The sequence below is a fragment of the Lycorma delicatula genome, chromosome 4 (genome assembly GCF_047948215.1).
Source record: "Lycorma delicatula isolate Av1 chromosome 4, ASM4794821v1, whole genome shotgun sequence".
NCBI lineage: Eukaryota > Metazoa > Arthropoda > Insecta > Hemiptera > Fulgoridae > Lycorma > Lycorma delicatula.
In genome coordinates, this window is record NC_134458.1 from 116,597,309 (window position 1) to 116,617,880 (window position 20,572).

The 20,572-nt window shown below is 27.5% G+C and overlaps 1 protein-coding gene across 5 annotated transcripts in view; it reads left to right on the top strand.

Annotated features, from left to right (window-relative positions):
- The first annotated feature begins 2,000 nt into the window (after positions 1-2,000).
- Positions 2,001-20,572, top strand: part of LOC142323802 (uronyl 2-sulfotransferase homolog pip-like) — a 38,952-nt gene continuing 20,380 nt past the window's right edge. For 2 of the 5 annotated variants that reach the window (XM_075364031.1, XM_075364026.1), the window contains exons 1-3: positions 2,001-2,154; positions 16,811-17,475; positions 18,613-18,770. In XM_075364031.1, coding sequence (XP_075220146.1) covers positions 17,065-17,475; positions 18,613-18,770 — 569 coding nt within the window. In that variant the 5' untranslated portion in view covers positions 2,001-2,154; positions 16,811-17,064. Of the gene's footprint in view, positions 2,200-6,602; positions 6,708-12,014; positions 12,122-16,810; positions 17,476-18,612; positions 18,771-20,572 lie in introns of those variants that run through there. The other 3 variants (XM_075364027.1, XM_075364029.1, XM_075364028.1) reach the window with 3 other exon arrangements.

Sequence of the window (20,572 nt, forward strand, 5' to 3'; positions counted from 1 at the left end):
AACATTTACCCTAAAAAAAACTTTCTGATGTAATTGAAAGTTTTTTCTATTTTTTGTTCATCTATTTTTGCTCTATTTCTTTCTTCTATGAATAAAAGATCCTATGACATTCTTTTATTTAAAATTTATAAAGGAAACCAAAGAAACAGGCAAATATAAGCATTGGTTATAGCAATCCTTTCTATAACATTTTTTTTAGGATGGAACATTGGAAAGATGGACCAGTGTAGGGGAGCTTTACAAGAATGGAAGTAGTTTTGTGGTAGCTCGATGACACTAATGTCAATTGCAATGATGCAATGCTGTCAGCCCAACCTTTAAATCATCAGTGCAAAATTTTGAAGCAAATGGAACTGTGTTAAAGTATCACATAAAGTTTGAAAATATTTTTCCAGAAAAGCTGCTATGTTATGTAGTCTTAAATGTTTTGTTATCAGTCAGTTTCACTTGCACCATTTAATATCGATGTCCAAAGGATTGTTCATAAGGACTAATCCATGAATCCATACAAAATTCAAGTAATATAAGTATTCAAAGATGTTAAAGTAAATTAGATGACTTTTTGTTATGAACTTTAAATATTGTAAGATGTTATGCGTATTATGCTAATGAGTACACATTATTGTTAATGTGTTATTATTAATGCTAATGGAACACATTTTCATTAGATATGCAAATAAATAAAACTGTTGGTATTAGGCAATTACTAATTCTTATTATTTAAGCACACTGTATAGTCTCAAAATCATTAGATTCTGTGCAATATCAATCAGTACTCCTTTGAGAGTAAATAATCAGTCAATACTTCTTTGAGGAAGTAATGGAAATTCTGTTATCATATCAGAGAAATATCTCTCTCTAAATGATTGAAAAATCTTTATCTCCTCAAAGAAGAAAAACTAGAAATAAATCAACCAGACACATAGCTACGCAATCAATGAATCCAGTTAAGTGTTTTTTTCCCAAGACTTACAAATTCCTTATATGATGATCCATTATTGTGATATCACAGATTTTATTCCTGTAGGAATATTAGGAATGCAAAGTGTTTATTTCCACAAAAGATTAAAGAACTCAAAGAAAAATATTTGTTACATGTATATAGTTGCATTATATAAGTGGAAATAATCTCTTATCTTGATGTATGTGTGAATCAAAATGGTGGCCTTCTTCAGGATAAAATGCAATCAAATTACAAATAAAAAAAATAATTGAATTTTATTTTTTTGGTTGACCTTGTATTTGTTCAAAATATGTTTCATGCTTAATTTATTTAAGGATCTGAATATACAATTAATTAAAATCTAACAGTATTCTTAATTTGAAAAAATGTTCCTTAATAAGTAGTTCAATTAACTTAAAATATAAAAAAAGAAACAATTTAATCATTCTGTAATGTAAAAAAAAATATGTAATATTAAAGGATTTCAAAAATATTGTGTGATAACTGCTGAGATACATTAAATGCTCCATAAAAGTAATCAGACCAAAGAAAAAATATTAGAAGCAGGAGAAAGAAGTCAAAACAAAAAAAAAAAAAAAAAATAGTGGGATACGTAAAGGTCATGTGTTTACTTTATAAATTACAGCATTGATGTTAAGCAATTCTCCTACTATAAAATCATTATCCCCCACTAAAATTTTGCTGATGAAAGAAAGAGTAAAAGGTAAGTAAAATACTACGTATTACAATACATTATAGTTGGAATCATAGTGTGCTAAAACCTGTATGTAAAATGATTACTCATAAAGAGGTTACATAGAGGTCACACGGCATACTAGCATCTTAACATGGAATACTGCTACACAAACCAATGTTGTTTAAACACCAATGAAGAAGAACATCTACATGTATATTAGCTAGTCTAAAAAATCATCCTGTTATAAGTGAAAGTTTTTGCTACTATTTTTTTTTGCTTTTCTCTCTGTCTCTCTCTTTCTCTCTGTTCTATGAATCAATGATGTTATGATGTTCTTCTATTTAAAATTCATCCCCACTTCCAAAGATCTTGTATAAAAATAATAATAGTAATATTTAAACTTTAAAACTTTATAGAATATCTAAAACCAACCAACTGATCTTTCATTCAAGTATAAACAATATTTAGATTTTAGTCACAGTGCAACCTTCATCTCTTATAATCCGTACAAACTGTAAGTCCTGTTACTCTTACAGTACAACTATTGTTCTCTTTTACTGTATGTACTACATGTTTAATCTTTTATTCTTTTATTACTTATGTAGTTAAATTTATAATTTATTTTTCTAATTAATCATTTTACATATATATTTTTCAAACATTAGTTTTTAAGAAATAAATATACAAAACAAAACATTCAGATTAGCATAAAAACTATTAATTGATAATAAATAATAATCTATTTACTTCATAACAAACAATAATTTCTTCTGAAAAACATTTATATAAAATTCACAAACATTTAGTAAAAATATTTGACGCAAACCATGCTTTAAAATTAATTTTAGAAAAAAAGCAACTTTGATAAATTATAACTTTTAAAATATTAAATAATATTGTAATTTAATAATATTTCAATTCATTTTTAAAATATAACAAATTAAGCTGTAAATCATTATTTTTACATATTAGTAGTTATTTTTATCTATTGTAATCTCAGCAGGCTGATTATTATTATTATTATTATTATTATTATTATTATTATTATTATTAAAATGTAAATTTTCAATTTAATTATTTTTTTAAATCATTTTCATTGTGGTTCTTGATTGAGTAGAAGTGATAGAATAATAATTATTATGATTATATAATTATAACTAATATAATTTAAAATATATATTTCATTTAAAATAAAGAAATTCAGTTACAACAGTTTTTTCCGAAAAAAAAAATTGTTTTATTGTGAGGAGTAATGACATTTTGTAAATTCTCCAAACTTTGACTTTTGTGAGGTACTCACAAAAGGCTCCAGAAGTGGTTAAGTATATTAATTTCATAAAAAGCTGTTCTAATACAATAGCAAACTGTTCTGTGATGCTAGTAGGAAAACTCAAGTTCAAATTCAATTTTTTGCATGTCATAATTGTTTTAAATTCGATATAAAGTTTGATTTAATTAGTCTTATTTATTCATTAGGAAAAATTAATAGAGCTCTATAGATATCTAACCATATTTGAGGCAGGAGCAAACGCAAACTATAAAGAACTTATGTGCCTAGATTGGTTAAACCAGTGTGAAACTGAAAAAAAAAAAAATTTTTCTTTAATCTTGCTAGATGAAATTACAAGCATGATTTATAAAAATCCCTTTCAGCACATTGGAAGGTGGAGGTAGATTTCACCAGTGCTAACTAGGGGATAAAAAATATTTCCACCTTAAAGTTAAGAAAAACTTCAAATTTACTCAATATGACAATGGTTGCATGTGAAAAAAATTTCACATATTTAGCATATGACAAGCCCCATCTTCTTAGAATTCCAGCAACATTTTGGTCATTCCTTGCCATAAGGGTTGGTCATATCAAAAATTGTTTCAGACAAAAGTTTTAGAGGACTAACAACCACTTTAAACCAATTTGATACTGTGCCTACTAAGGGAGATATGATTTTTTTTTTGTCTTTGAAACCCCATTTTTTCACCATTGATATCACCAACCATTGGCCCAATGGTTGGTGATATCAAAAGACTTAAGAGAGTTAGATAAGTTTTGAGCCCTTATCCAAAGAACAGTAGGAACTTTAAACAAATTCGATATTTTACTTAATAAGAAATTTATAGTGATATTTTGTTTTTCGAAAAAGTCCCCCCATTTCCACCCCATGGTCCGATTTTTCCCATTAACGAACTTGACAGAGATTTTGGGTTGTTATATTTCATGTATCAATTTGAAAGTGACTGGTTCAAAATTATGGCAGTTATCGTGTCCACAAGAAAGTTATATTATAATATATATATATATATATATATATATAAATGTATATATAAACTTTTGAACTGACAGTGGTTTTGGAGTTTGAGGGACGTGAAATGTGAAGATATGTAACAATTTTCTGGAAGTCGAATCAAGGTACCCATTACAATAGGTAGCTTTCTTACAAAATCTACCTAAAACAATGTTATGTGGATAAAACAAAACGTGTCTTCAAAAATAAAAATTGTTTTATTCAATACTGCTATAATTTTATGCTAATAAACATTTATAAGCTATACTAACAATAAGATTTTACAATTAATTTTATGTTAAGTAATCTGTATAGGAAACAAACTTCACATTGGATATCCACAACATGTAACAAGCGATGTGTCATCAAAAATTAATTAAATATCAAAAAATAGAATTTATAACTGTTAAGAATATCATTGCATCATTTAATACACATACATTTTCACCAGCTGTCTCTTCACTTATTAGAACACAGCTGTAATTGTTGGAATAGGATGGATGTGTGGGGAAGGTATGGTAATTTTGACATCAGTCCATCATTCCAGTTAGTATTAAAGATGTAAGTTTTATTGTTCAAAAGGAACAATTATCCTCAATTTAATCAGAGAAATATCTTGTATATACACATATCCATACTGTGATGTCTTTAAGTATGATTACTATAAAGTATCTAGTTACCAGTTTTAATTATTTTATTAATGATAAATGGAATTTGATAATGAAATATGATACTGAATACTTTAAAGTTAGTTTAATTACTTGAATAGTTATATTTCAATTTGTATCAATCCTTGGTACATTCAGTACCTTGATACCCTATCACGTACCAAGATCTTAGTAGTTTATTGCTGATATTTGGTATGTTATCTGATATCTTTGCTATATGCTACCTTTCAAAAGTAAACTTCATGGTCTTAGAATTTCTACTTTAGAGTTCTTAAAAATAAAACTGTCAGTGCGTAACGCTATATTATTAAACATTATAAATGAGTTTTATACAATGATGAATTATAATAAAATTATTAAAGAATAATAAGCTATAAAAATTATAAAATAATAAACCATTTATAAAAATCAATATGTTGTTATGCTCATAGTAAAAGAGTCAACCTAAAGTTCTGACCAGTACAAAGTCCTATATATCATGTACTCTATTTGAATATACCATAAAATTAAATTTTTATTGCACAGATTAAAATTAAAATTTCTACTTACACAAATAATTTTCAAATACACAGTATCTGTAAGTAATAAATGATTTATCAATTAAAACATAGATTATTTTTTAATCAATATATTCTTAAGTTCATGAATACTTACATAATTGTAAAATATAATATAAATTGTATACTTTCTGTGGTATAGACCAGCAAAAGTTAATGCTTGTACGCTGAAAGTGCATTCTCAGTTATTATTTTTTGTATTATTGACCTTTTAATTCATTATTCTTCTTATCCATTAAGAATTTCTAATTCATTATTTCTTATAATTAACAAATGCACAACAAAACAAATTAAAAATTAAAAAGAAGAAAGAAAGTAAATCTTATAAATAATATATGACATAAATCAGCTGTTGATATTTTTGTAAAATCTGACAATTTGAAGATTATGTTAATCATTTATATTCTGAACATTTTTTGTCACTAATGTAATCTTTTTACAAAATATTTTTACTGCTTTTAATAGTTTGTAAAACATTATATTCTATTGCTAGTTTTTTTTTTTGGAGGGGAAGGGGAGGGCAACAACAACTTTACCTGGTTGTTCATTTTGGAAAAAAATGTTTGCCTTATTCTCCTGTTTTATTGTTCAAATTTCAAATAAATTTTATTGACATTCGGTAGCCGTACTTGGTCAGGAACTCAAAATCTAACAAGTTAGTATAGAACTCTGTATAAATCAGGATTTTGCAAGTTGACAAAGCTGATGGAAGGTGCAAAAAAAGAGTCTGGGTAGTCTTTACCCACCGGGTTGGTCTAGTGGTGAACGCGTCTTCGCAAATCAGCTGATTTGGAAGTCGAGAATTTCAGCGTTCATGTCCTAGTAAAGGCAGTTACTTTTATACGGATTTGAATACTAGACCGTGGATACCAGTGTTCTTTGGTGGTTGGGTTTCAATTAACCACACATCTCAGGAATGGTCGACCTGATACTGTACAAACCTTAACTTCACTTACACTCATACATATCAACCTCACTTATCCTCTGAAGCAATATCTTACGGTAATTCCCGGAGGCTAAACAGGAAAAAGGAGGAGAAATCAGGATTTTGCAAGCTGACGAAGCTGATAGAAGGTGCAAAAAAAGAGGCTGAAAAATGTAAAAATTATAGACGATTTAAAAGGAAATAAAAGCAGTTAGGAAATTAAAATTTAGCTGGGAATAGTATGAGAATGTAGACGGATTTGATGCACGGGACCTGCCTAAGATCAAATAAGAATACTATATTGAGATTAACAATAATTTTTCAATTTTTCTTTAAATTTAATTTTAACGCAGTTTTTTTAAATGTAAACATTTAAAGAAGAATTTAAATTGTAAAACAAAAAAATTAAAAAGTGTTAAAACGTTTTAGTTTTAATTTCATATTACGTTTTAAATTATTAGACTTTATAGATTTTATCTTTATTTAACTTAGTGTTGATCTACAAAAGAGGCAGCTCGCATGAAAAAATGCCTCTCAGAAGAAACATAAAGGAGAGAAACCTGTCTTAAGGAGAGAAGAAAATCGACTTCAACAAGAAGACACCAAGATTCAAAAGACCAGCAAGACTTGAGAAGGTAGAAAGAGATTGCTATCGAGATAAAGGAAAGGCTTATTTATTTTAGCTTAAATTTTCCAATTAATTTTACTGAATTTTCGCGTGAATAACATCAAACAATGATAACATTAAACATTTAACGGGGATAGATTTTTTTTATGTAAGCCATTTTTTATATTTTATTTTTAATAAAATATCCTTTAAAGCCGCTGTCGAATGAAAAAAAAAACCTTTGGAAATGAAGTGAGAAAGTGATTGTTACTACTAAGCGTAGATAAGACTTTCTATAATGAGGAAATTATTATTTTTTTAATCCAACTATTCAATTGATTTTGTTTGTAACAAAATCAAAATGTACTATTTTGGTTTGAACGGCCTTAATAAAACACTAAGCTTGTTTATTTATGCTTATGTTTATATTATTTTATTATGCGTACATATACAGATATATCACGAAGTTCTCTCTGATCTTTCATTACCTTTTCTACTTGTGAAAATAATGGAAAAAGTTTATATAAACATGTCCTAAAACGCTTCGTTTGCGAGTTACGGCTAGCGAAAGAATTCGCTTGGATTTCAGCTACTCCGGGTGAAATGAGGTCGTACTGAAATTTTTAGGACATTAATTAAGGCGCGAAATTAGTGATTTTTTGTGGTTTTGGCCTGAAAAATTGAATAAAATACGTTCCAGAACCGTATGCCCTGTAGATTTAGAGAAATCTGTGTGAAAACCAAAAAATTGGGTTAAAAAACCATGTTTCTTTATGTTTGAATAAAATAACTTAAAACCTTTAGACAAAACTTGTAAATTATTTAATTCTGAACAAAATGGAGTAAGATAAGTAGATTAAAACAAAGAAAAGTTACAAAAATTCGAATTTTATTTAGAAACTAGACTAGAGAGTGCATTGTACTGTAATTTTTATTTTACAATATTGTGTAATTTCCAACTTTTTTAATAGCAATTTTTAACAATAAATTCTGTTTTTACAAATCTTTCACATCCTCAAAAAAGAATTTGGTTTTTGTTAACATTAAATAACTACTTTTCTGTCAAATATACAAGTAGTAATGTACTGTTTCTAAATAAAATTCGAATTTTTCTAACTTTTCTTTGTTTTAATCAACTTATCTTACTCCATTTTGTTCAGAATTAAATAATTTACAAGTTTTATCTAAAGGTTTTATGTGCCTATTAACCATTTAACAAAGTTATTTTATTCAAACATTTAAAAACAGGGTTTTTTAACCCAATTTAATGGCTTTCACCCAGATTTCTCAAAATTTACTGCACATACGGTTCTGGGACGTATTTTATTCAATTTTTCAGGTCAAAAACCATAAGAAATCACTAATTTGGCGCCTTAATTAATGACCTAAAAATTTCAGTACTTCATTTCACCAGGGTAGCTGAAATCCAAGTGAAATCTTTCGCTAGCCGTAACTCGCAAACGAATCATTTTAGGACACATTTTTACATGAATTTTTTCCATTATTTTCACGAATAGAATAGGTTATGAAAGTCCAGGAAGAACATCGTCATACACCTTCATATGTACGCGTAACAATACACGGGAATATTCCCGTATAAAGAAATATAATGTCGTCTCTACGGGCTGCTTCAAAAAGTCAGAACGAGTTTTTAAGGTATAAAAACGGGCTGTCAGATCATTACATGGCGCCCATATGTATAAATCAAGTAAACCTATATTTAGAAAATTAAATGTTCACTTATCCTTGTGTTTATATTTGTGAATGCGTGGTGATATCTACTAAAAAAAAAATTGGTCATTCATAATAAAATAATTTCCACCTTTACCATACCAGATAACTGAACTATTTTCGTACAACACAACATAATATTGATTCTGAGATATGAATTACTTTGTAGTAATTTTTTTTATTTCTAACGTTTATCTTTAATCTTTCTATCTTAACATTACTTCGTGTTTTATATTTAAATAACTTAGACTTTAATCACGTCTATTTTTTTATCTCCTTGTTTGGTTTTATATTTATAATTTATCTTATCATGACGTGAACTAGATTATGTATTATTAGGTATAGATCAGAATAAATATTTACCTAGATAACTTTTGTTCCTTCCACTTAAAAAAACAAAAAAAACGTCAAGTCAAATAAGTCATATGGAATAAAGTTACAATGAACTACCAGAGGTATTTACTGGGGGGAGGGGGGGGAAATGAATTATCAATGTAATTTTATTTAGTGAAGAATAAGACTTGATCACACATAAAAAAAAACCACTCAACCACTATTCCCTTTGTAAATATCTATTAAAAGCCCTAAAACAAACAGGTGAACTCGATTTTTTAAGCAGAAAACGCGTTAACAGTTTAATTTCTATCAAGTTATTTCAAATGACTGAATTGTAAGAAATGAATATAACAGACAGTTTTTGAAAGCTAACTGTATATATTTTATGGAAAACATGACTGTTAGTCATTTTCAATTTCTTTGAATATAATTATAATAAAAATTAATGACAAAAAAATTAAATTTCATGAAAAATCTTTTTGCAAGTTATTTTTTTCTTTTTGTATTCAGTAGCCTACAGAGTAAACACATATCCTAAAACCTATAAAAAATGTTATTATTTGTTTGTTTAGTTTCTTGTATTTTAAAAAATAATTAACAAAACACGATTTTTTTTAAAATATGAGGATTTATTTTTACATTTATGGTTAAAACTTGGGATAATTTACGGCATAGAGGTTGTGTATTGTACCATTAAATCGAATTAGGTAAGTTAACATTTTTCCAAAACTATTATTTTGCAAGGGTTTTTAATTTTTAAGTAATTATTAGGTCACTAACACAAATATTAGCGTTCGAGTTTGGAATGGAAACTATATCAATCATGCGTAAAGAATGTGGGTACATGTGATTAACTCGCTACGTACTTGGAGCGTTGTTATTTCTGAGCGCTCCCTTTGAGTGTATCTGACCATCAGTATAAGTTTCACCCTTTTAGTTCGTTTTATTTTATAATTTTCTTTATTATATTTCACTATTTTATGATCAAACTCGTTTTAGGACGAAGCTAAAAACAAAGCTAAGAAAAATACCGCACGCCAAACATTTAGTATTTTAAACTGGACAGAATTTTTAGAGTGTGCATGTGTGGAACGCGTAAAATGTGAAATTTTTGCCCCTAAACGAACGCGCAACTATTTCCCGTTACGAACGGTCAAATTGGTTTTGATTATTTTAAAATACATTTGTGGATGACGAAGTACTTCAACTCATCCTTGTATCAGTTCATCCTTGCATTTCAAATCCGCTAAGTGGTATTCCAGGAAAGCGTTCCGAGATATATCTGTTCTGTTTTGGCTTTTATATAAATTGGTGAAAAACTGGCACTTTTTTCGTTTTCTTTTTAAATATTCTTTCTATCACTTTTTACCATAATGTTAATTTAAAATCTGCGAGTGAGTTTCGAGGTTTTTCATCTTCAGAAACTAATCACGCTGTTCTTCCATGGAACACTGTTTCTGGTGCAGTCGATATTTTGAAATAAATATCGATATTATCGAATATATATTGACACTGATCTCTATATAACTAGATAGTGGAATCCATATGTTGGAATTGGTAAAATTTGAAGCATAAACTAGCGCTACGTGGTAGAACTAAATAAAATGAAACGGCGCATGCGCAGAGATAAGTGTAAGAGTAGGGATAAAACCATGTTTTAAACTGATGCAGAAGTGTTCTGATTTTGTATTTTGAACACTGATCTCTATGTAACTACATATCTGACCTCTATATAAATTTTCTACAACTGTCTGTAAATTTCTGCTTGTGTTGCGAAAATTACCGTTCTTTTGGTTTGACATTTTTTCCTGTTTAGACTTCGAGAATCACCGTCAGGTATTACTTCAGAGGATCATATGTACGATTGTAGTCTTGTACAGTCTCAGGTTGACCATTTCTGAGATGTATGGTTAATTGAAACCTAACCACTAAAGAACACCGGTATCCACGATCTAGTATTCAAATCCGTACAAAAGTATAAAAGTATTCAAATGCCTTTATTAGCATTTGAACATTGGAACTCTCAACTTCAAAATCAGCTGATTTGTGAAGACGCGTTCGCTACTAGACCAACTCGATGGGTTGGTTACCTCACTTGAGTAAAATAAACATCCCTACCTAATGATTAAACTCGTGCAAGCGTACAACGGTTTTATTTAGTTTCCAGCTGTTCATTCTGCGATGCTGAAATATGCTTCAATATTGAACACTTAATTGTATTTTACGCCATAAGAATTCCCTACCCAGTTATATAGAGATCAGTGACTGAAATAGTGAAAATTCTTTTCAAACAGCTGATGTCATGAGTGCCAACTTAAATAACAGACAGTTTTATATATTCTATTAAATAATTTTTCTGCTATTGGCATTTGTCTCGTTATTTCGTTATTGAACTACCCTCATAGGTATAAGATTTTTATGGAGAAAAGATTACAGTATTTAAATGAGTTATCTTAAAGATATTTTCTTTAATGATCATCACTAAGTATTAGATTATTTAGCATACTCCAATTTAATCTAGTTGCAAAACTTGAGGGAAAACATATATATATATATATATATATATATATATATATGTATGTAACAATTTCAAACAACCTTAGGTCACACTTTTCAGTAATCAATAAAAATTAAACTAAAAAGTGGAAAATGATAAATATTAAATGACTAGTTTTCAAATTAATATTCAGTAGCATTGAAAGACCTTTGAAAAATGGTTCAGTGAACTGAAAGTAAGCCTTTTGTTTAATATTTTTAAAATGTCATCATTTTTTCTTATATTGTTCAATAAAACCATTAAAATGAAAGTATAAATAAATAAAACCAATTTTTAAAAAATGCAATAAAAGTAGACATTTTTTTTTTAATTCTTCTTTAAATTTAGGGAAGTTAGCTTGAAATTATGCTTGGTAAGTTGTTAGTGGTTTAGTCTTTAATTTTGCATAGATTTAGAGAATTAAAATGCATTATTCTAACTTGTTAGACTCATAAGAAATGATAATTTAACATTTATCCCTTGAATGATAAATAAATACAGACTTTAAACTGACTGAATAAAAATAATTATGACTATAATTTTTGTATATTAGGTATACAAAAATATTAAAGTATTAAATTTATTTTATTTTGTAAAAATATGCGTATTTTAAAACAAAACCCTACATTAATAGATACTTTAGTTAAGATGTATATCAAAAGTAATAAAGATAAATTTTTATCTTTTTATCAATAAAAATCCTTCATTATGATTGTGTAAATTTACAATAATTATGATGAAGGTTATTTTTGTAACAGTTAACACGTTCTGTGAATGAAAATATTTTTATTACAATTATTACTTTATAATTATTTATTATTTTTTTATATTATAATCAAGTAAGAATATTTATTTATTTATATATTTTTTTTAATATAAATGATGTTAAGAGTTAACTACTATTATGTTTTAACAAAAGAATTTCTTATTTTTAGTTAAACTTTTCAATTATATTGTTATACTTGTTCATCAGTACGCCAACCTGCCAGAATGCAGGTGAAATTCACTCTTAAGTGAATACTTTCATTTTGTTCATCATAGAGGCAAGATATGTAACAAACATGTATTATAACCAGAAAAAGCAATTCTGACATCAGAGTTACATTGTAAAAATTTTATAAGTGGCCCAAACATAAGGAAGACTGGGGAAGATATTGTAAAATAACAGATATGTGTATCTGTTTATGTTAATTGTGGTTTATTACTATACTTTTACTCAATAAGTGGCAGAGCTTGGTATTTAGATTCAAATTCAAGAACCAAAGTCTAGTGACATCACGTAATGACTTTTTCATTCCTATCATTGACAATTTCTTTCAATGTAACAATATTTAACATTGTGGGTTAATAAATTCTCGTGTTACAATTTAATTGATTTCTTCTACAGCAAAGTAGCTCATTTTGTTTCATTTTGAAGCATCTCAATAAAATTTTTAAAAAATATGGCATATTTCACAATTAAATATTTATTTCATTCAATTTTCAGGATCTAAAACTGGACAACGTCACTGTTTGGTACTCTTAATATGAGCATACTAACTGAAAATTAATAAATTAAAAAAAAGTAGGCATTTATTTTTAAAATCATTATAATATCCATGTGCACTAAACCAGACAACATAAGTATTTTTTTATAACACAACACAATACTTTGGCCTCCTTGAAAAAGCCTCATTATGCTTCTATTGCTGTTTTGAATAAAAAAATGATATTTAAAAAAAACTTTTATCAATTTATTTTAAATTAAATTAAAGATTCTCCACTACATAACTAATACTACTATTACTAACAGAAATTAAAATTTAAAAAAAGAAAATTGAATATTTTCAATCTTAGTTTTATGTGTACCATCTGCTCAGTAACATCCACTATTGTATTTAATTTTAATTATTAAATACCTCATATAATTAATTTTCTATTAATCATTTTTATACTTTCTATTTTTAAATACTAATAAGGTCTTTAACGACTTGATGTTTTAGCTTTTTTTTTTGTATGATGCTGCCCTGTTCAAAGTTTAATCGTAGTTTGTGCTGATCAATCTAGGTAAATTCTGAGTGATGTTTGACCAACTCCCAACATAATTTATATCTATACTCTAATATAAAGACATATTTGCTTTATTTTTTCAAGGTAATCTTAAGAACATATGAACCAATATAAAAACTTCCTGTACTGTTTTAAAGCTTACTTTTCCATAATGTCATAAGCTATCGCTTAAAGACATTACCTGCTCTAATTCTCCCTTCTTTAATGCCCTGCCCTTTCATAGTAGCACGATTAATTATTCCCCCAAATTATTATAATCTACTTGAAAAACATATATGAATGAATGTTACTCTGGTGTATTCCTAACTTTTGGACAATCTGTTTTTAAAAAATATGTGTAATTTGTAAAAAAACATTTATCAGTTTACATGTCCACACTTTTAAAGAAAAAAGATCTTGCACAGTTCCAACTTTTTCTAATTTTATTTCATTTCCATGTTCCAACTTGCAGCATCATAACAAACCACGCTTCTAACTTGCTTCGCTCAAATTTTTTCAACCTTAAATTGTCTCTAATTCAGGGACAACTACACCACCTTTATCAAATTTTCACAACTTCAGATACACTACTACAGCATATCTAAAGTTTAATAAAATTAATCCAGTAGTTTTGGAGATTTTTGAGCCACAAAATTTTAAACATAAGCCTGTAAATAAATACAATCTAAATGAATGGCATTTTCATACTTGTCATACCTTAAAATGTAAAGAAAATTTATTTTCACCCCCCCCTTCCATGTGGCCAAAAGTAATATTGTACTTTTCCTTGAAAAGTCAGTAAAAACCTTTTACTGATGTGTTTATACCTAGTTTTTATATAACAATAGTAGGGCTTTATAAGTTACAATAAAAATTAAATGGAAAATATGTAGTTTTTTTGTTTATTTCAGACTGTCACAAACTATCAGGCTATTTACAAAGATTATTCTTAAAACAGTAATGCAGAATAAAACACTGATCAATTAATATAACTTTGAAATTGTGACTGTATATAACTTTAAAACATAGATATTTATATTACAATGGAAAAAATAACGAATAATAAATAAATAAATTTACCAAATGTGAACAACAATACCAAATGGTAAACAACCTATTTAAGAAATCAATTTAAAATTTTCACTTACACTTACACTTCATGAAAAAAAATTATTTATTTACATTAAATGTGCAGCCATATTAAATTGCAATTGTTTCATTATAATAACTGTAACTGTTATATTTTAAAAATGTTCATCTCTTGATATACATGAAGTAATATATGAAATTTGAACCAGTCTGTTCATAAAACAATGCTTTTTGAAATTAAAAATCATTTCTTAGTATGTTTTGAATAAACTTTTGTAGTCCACAGAATAAAGCACAACAAATCATAACAGAGGCTCTGATTAGTTGACTATAGCAGGGTGAAAGGAGATTAACTAGTAAAATTAAGGTAGTCGGTGGAAGGAAGGGTTGTGACCTTCAACTGCTGTTCGGCTTCAAAAGTACTATAATTGTAGTTATATGATAGATTATTATTTTTCTAGAAAATGTTGCAAAATTCAATTTGCTTTTTTCTTCTATCAAATTAATTCTAATATTAGAACCCCTCAATTCATAGAACTGGAATAATGCAACATTTGAATTGTTTTTTATTTGTCTTATTTATCATAATGTGTTTGACCATATAAAAAAATAAAAATACACAATGGTTTCTAAACGTTTCAGATCCCCAAGGCCTCTCAAGCAGCCCTGATAATATATAATTAAGTAAGATATAAATGCAATATCTAACTTTTTACTATTAGTATTGTCAGTATTAAAAACTTCATAATACGCAAAAGTACATGTATGTTATACCTTAACCGTAATGATTATAAGCAAGCTGACATAGATTAAAAATCACTCTTATGAACAATATAGTCATTCTCAACAGCGTACTTCCTTCTGCCAGGTTACTGAGAAATGAAGTGGTTTTTCACTATCTTATTCACTGAGCTGAGTACACAGTTACATATCAATATGCCAAGCACACTGGAATGTAGGCAATATTCAGCCCAATAAGTAACACCTTCATTGTATTCACCATAGGGATGGCTGTACTTTTGGGAAAGTAACTCTTGACGAGTGCACTTGTTATTTGGATGATTTAAATATATCAATGCTATAAGAAATATGTATAATATGAAGTTATAAATTAATGTATCCCTTTTTATAAGGCACAATTTTCACTCAGCAAGAAATCTGGAATGAAAAAAAAAGTGAAATGAAAAAAAGTATTATTTTCATTTTCAATTACGTAAATGAAATATACTTTTATTTCATCTTAATCCCCTTCCAGCTCTAGGCACTAACTCCAAAATGTTGAATTCTTTCCTGGAAGAAACTTTTCGGTCTGGTGTGTAATAAATTTTCCATTGCTTCCATGATCTCTACATCAAAATGAAAATAATTCCTTTAAAGCTCTTCTTTTAGGGAGCCAAAAAGAAAATGATTACTTTAAGCTAGGTCAGGACTGTACAATAGGTGATTCAAAATACCAGATAAAAACTGAGGCAAACAATTGTTTGGCTCAGTTTTATAGGTCAAGTGTGTCCTGAAACAAAATCACACCTTTTCAAAGTTTATAATGCCTTTTGGAATTGATTTTTTTCTTCAATGATCACAGAACTTTTCACAACTATTCACAATTTCATCTTTAGGTGTGAAGTGAATGAAATTTTTTGTTGTAGGAGATAAATTTCTATCCAGACTAAACCTCATCGTTAGGTTCAAAATGATGGACCCATGTCTCATCAGTGGTTATAAATCACTTCAGAAAAATGTCTCCTTCATCTTCATAAGGTACAAAAGCTTATGGTAAATTTTCAGATGACTATATTTGTGAAATTCTATTAGTTGTCATGATAGCCAGCAAGCAAAGACTTTTTGGAAGTTTAAAAAATTGTGGATAATTGAAAACACCAACCTACAGTTCACATTCAAGTCACAACTTCATCAACTTTAATTTGTAAATCATTTATTTAATCACTTTGATACTGTCATTATTTTTTGTAGTGTAAGGCTAATCTTTCTGTTGTTAACATCACTGCCTTTTTAAACTATTAATAGTTCTTGCTTCCACTCAAGCATCACTTTGCATTCTATGAATAATCTTGATTGATTTCACCCCTTCTGAATTGAAAAATTATATCACTACTTCTTTGGTACAACCAGACAAAGAAGCAGTCATTTTAAATTGACCTTTAAACACAATCATAAACAGCTAGCAATGAATAGATGAAAGTAAATAAACATTTTCCTTTACTTTCTGACTTTCCCTTGTACTTAAAACTTTTTTATTATGCAAAAAAGAATAATAACACAAAAGACAACAACAAAATTTATAACAAGAAATAAAGGCACTTCTTTTTATTATGTTACAATGTAATAATTATAATAATCTGTGTAATTCATGAAGTGGAAAACAATTTAACATATCTTTTTTCAATTTTCAGGTAATGGTAAATTTTGTCAGGTAAGTTGGACGCTTTCTCATGTGAATAAATGATTAATGATCCACAAAGGTTTCATACTGTTGACAAATTGTGAAAGTAATAATGAATTATTTGAAAGTATATGACACAAGAAGATTTTTTTCAGTTAGTGAAGGAAAACGTAAATTTTTAAACATATAGACTATATATTTAAATAAAATGTGTAAAATAATAAAAATCAAGATGTAAAAAATTTATATGAATTATTGAACAAAATGATATTTATTTCAAAAATAATAAAATATGTTATACAAAAAGTATTAAATTTTTGTATTCAAAATGGAAAACTATGGTTTTTATGTATAACATGTTCAACGCTAATAACAGTATTACTATTATGGGCAAAAATAGAACTACATTCAAACAAAAAGATGACCATATTATATTACAATAATAAACTACCAGAGATATTTGTTCCAACTACATCTAAACAAGTAACAAAATCATTAAGTGAAATGATGAGAAAAGTACCTGAAATAAATGAAGATATTGTGTTATTTAATAGTGTTCCAAAATCTGGAGGTGAATTAATAGTTTTACTTCTTCAATGGTTAGAGTCATTTAATGGTTTTAAACATGTTAGACTACCTGGTGGAAATAAACATACATTAAATCGCTATGAACAGGTATGCAGTGAACTCTAATTTAATTATCAATTTTGTTAACCTCTGTCCATGCAAAAATAGATGTTTCATTCTTGTAGGTCGTAATTTCTCCCATAGAAAGTCATAATTTTTGCCATAGAAAGCTCTTGAATCAGATAGATTAAAAAAAGCCATTTATGAGATTTTTAATTATTGGAATTTTGGTTATAATTTCCAAAAAAAATTTATTATAATTTTATTTAAATTAATCTTTCTTTAATTGAGCAAGTAACCTCCTTACAAAATAGTTCTTTTAATACAATCCAAATGAAAGTTCAGATATAACAAGGTTTCTGTATTATTTTATATCAAAACAATTTCAGCTTCAGCAACCCATACGTAGCATATCCAGTGATTATTATTGTTATAGAATTGTAAATCCAGCTAAAATTATTTCTAGCAATATTTTTTTCTTCTGATTAATACACTTAGAACAGAATCAGTTTTTTTCTGACGTAGAAAAAATAAATAGATTTTTGTAATAAGTAAATAATAATTAAAAAAAAATTATTTATATTATTTAGTTATTAAATTATACACGCGTGCGCGCGCGCACACACACACACACACACATACAAAATTAACAAACTAAACAACTAATGAAATTATTTAGATTAGATTTCCTTCAATTTATCCATATTCCTAAGGCAGAAACAATCTTAAAGATAATTTAAATATCTAGACAATCATGGTTACAGCTAACTTTTAACAATAAAATGAGATGGTTTTCAAACTATCTATTACAAATATTTTTTTTTGTAAATTCCAGCCTTCATAAACTTCTATGAACAGGTTGTTTATTTATATTATTTTTATGTTTGTACTTTTACACTGTTATTTTTTCTTGTTAATACATTATTTCTTTGCCACTTTCTTTTTATTTTTTCTTAGAATACAGTATTAATACAATTCCTACATAAGTTTCTTTACATGTTTTCTGTTATATTTTTATTACTTCTATCAAGGTGCAGATGAAAACAATAAAAAGTATATAACAAGTCATAGTAAAAAACAAAAGTCTGGATTTTCAGCAGAATCATAAGAGATTATTAACATCTATATCCATGTAATGAAGTTTTTACTAATTATATTTATTAACAAATGTAAAATATCTTACAGGAGAAAATGATACAAACAATGATGACAGAAGTACGAGATGGTGCATTACCATTAACATTTGATCGTCATGTATTCTTTATTAATTTCACATCATTTGGACATCAATCTCCAATTTATATTAATCTTATAAGAGATCCCATCGATAAAGCAATAGCTACGTAAGTTTAAATATAAATAATTTCTTTTATTTAAAAAAACTGATATCCTATTTTTTGTTTAAATGATATTCTAATTACAGTAGCATGCAAATTAATCCAAACACAGGAAATTTTTTGTTTATTTTTTTGTTGTAGCTATACTGCTTGACCCACACCCATTCTTTAAGTTGTTTGTGTAATGTAAGGTTATTGTTCTTTAGTTATTTAGCAATTTTAATATTATAAATATTGTTTTGTGAGTGTTTACTTAATTTTTTATTATAAAATCATATTTTGGTATTTTTTGTTCCGTGTACCTTGAATAATGAATAATGTACGTAACTCCAAGAAAATATTTGAAAACTGTTTCTCTTTCTGAGCATTCCAGTATAACACAATGTCGAACAGTTTCTTGAGTATGGTGTTGGTCTAAGGAGTGAATACTATTTTAAAACAATCTAAAGAAACTGATTCCTTTTCACCTTAAAGTAAAGGCACATGTAGCCGTAAAAGTAAAACTACTACAACACATGGTCAGTTATTAGTGAGAAAAGTAAACTTTTTCCAAAATTATCTGCTGTGGACTTAAATCAAGAATTAGTAGCCAGAGTAACAAATTTACATATGACAATTGTTAGGTGGCAACTTCTTACAGCTGGATGGAAAGCTCATTGGCCAGCTAAAAAACAGCTTTTAATACCAGTAATGTGCAAAAAAGGCTCTTGTGGGCCAAAGCACATGCTAATTGAATCAAAGAAGATTGGATAAATGTTAATGTTATCCAGTGTGCCAAATTTTTATGTTCAGGGGCAAAGGGCTCCAAACATTAGAAAAGCATCAGAAAAAATACATCCCCGGCTCATATCCAACAATCAATTAAACATCCCCAGAAAAAAAAGTTTTGGGGTTGTTACACATTAGAAGAACCTTGTTTATTACTTCCAGTAGATGGTATGTTGAAAAGTGATGCATGTATCAAGATTCTGAAGGAAAGGGTTGTGACACAAATTCAAAACAAATTCCCACAACGCAACACAGTGTTCTAACAAGATTTATCATCATGTCTTATTGTCAAAAAAATTGAAAAACTTTTTGAAAATTGAAATATTAAATTGTGTGGAAAGGCAACTCTCCAGACTTAGATTTAAATCCAATTGAAAATCTTTGTGCAACAGTCAAAAAACTACTCTCAAAAATGAATTGTACCACAAAAATTGACCTCTAAAACAATAATATCAGTAGGATTCATGATGGAATCAAAAAAAATATGTAGTATACTTGTTGAATTAATGGGAAATTGTGTACATGAAGTGATTATGAATAAATGAGGGCATATTAATTACTAGATATTCATAAATTATACAGGTATGATTGTTTTTCTTAATAAAGTTATCTTTTTTATTAAGTAATATCTGTGTTGGGATTAATTTGCACGCTACTGTATTTCTGTACTGCTTTCCCATCATATCACTAATTGCATGCAATATACTCAAAAAAGAAACATTTTTTTTTCATAATTTTTCCATTGGTATTAATGAAAGGAATTTTTTTTTTCTTTTGTGAACACTGTCTTTCATTATCCACAGCTGTTACCATACATACTCACATCTCTGTAATCAATTAATATTCTACTACTGAATTTAATAGAAGATAAGATCTGGCTTTATTTGACAGAACAAATAAAAAAACTATGTAAGATAGCTTAGAGACTTTATATCTATAAAAAAAAAAAACTAATAACAGAATAACACAAATTATAGACAAATGTAAAAAATAATCAGCTTTCAGTTAACTAATTAGTAGAGTAGTGGAAATATAGGGGA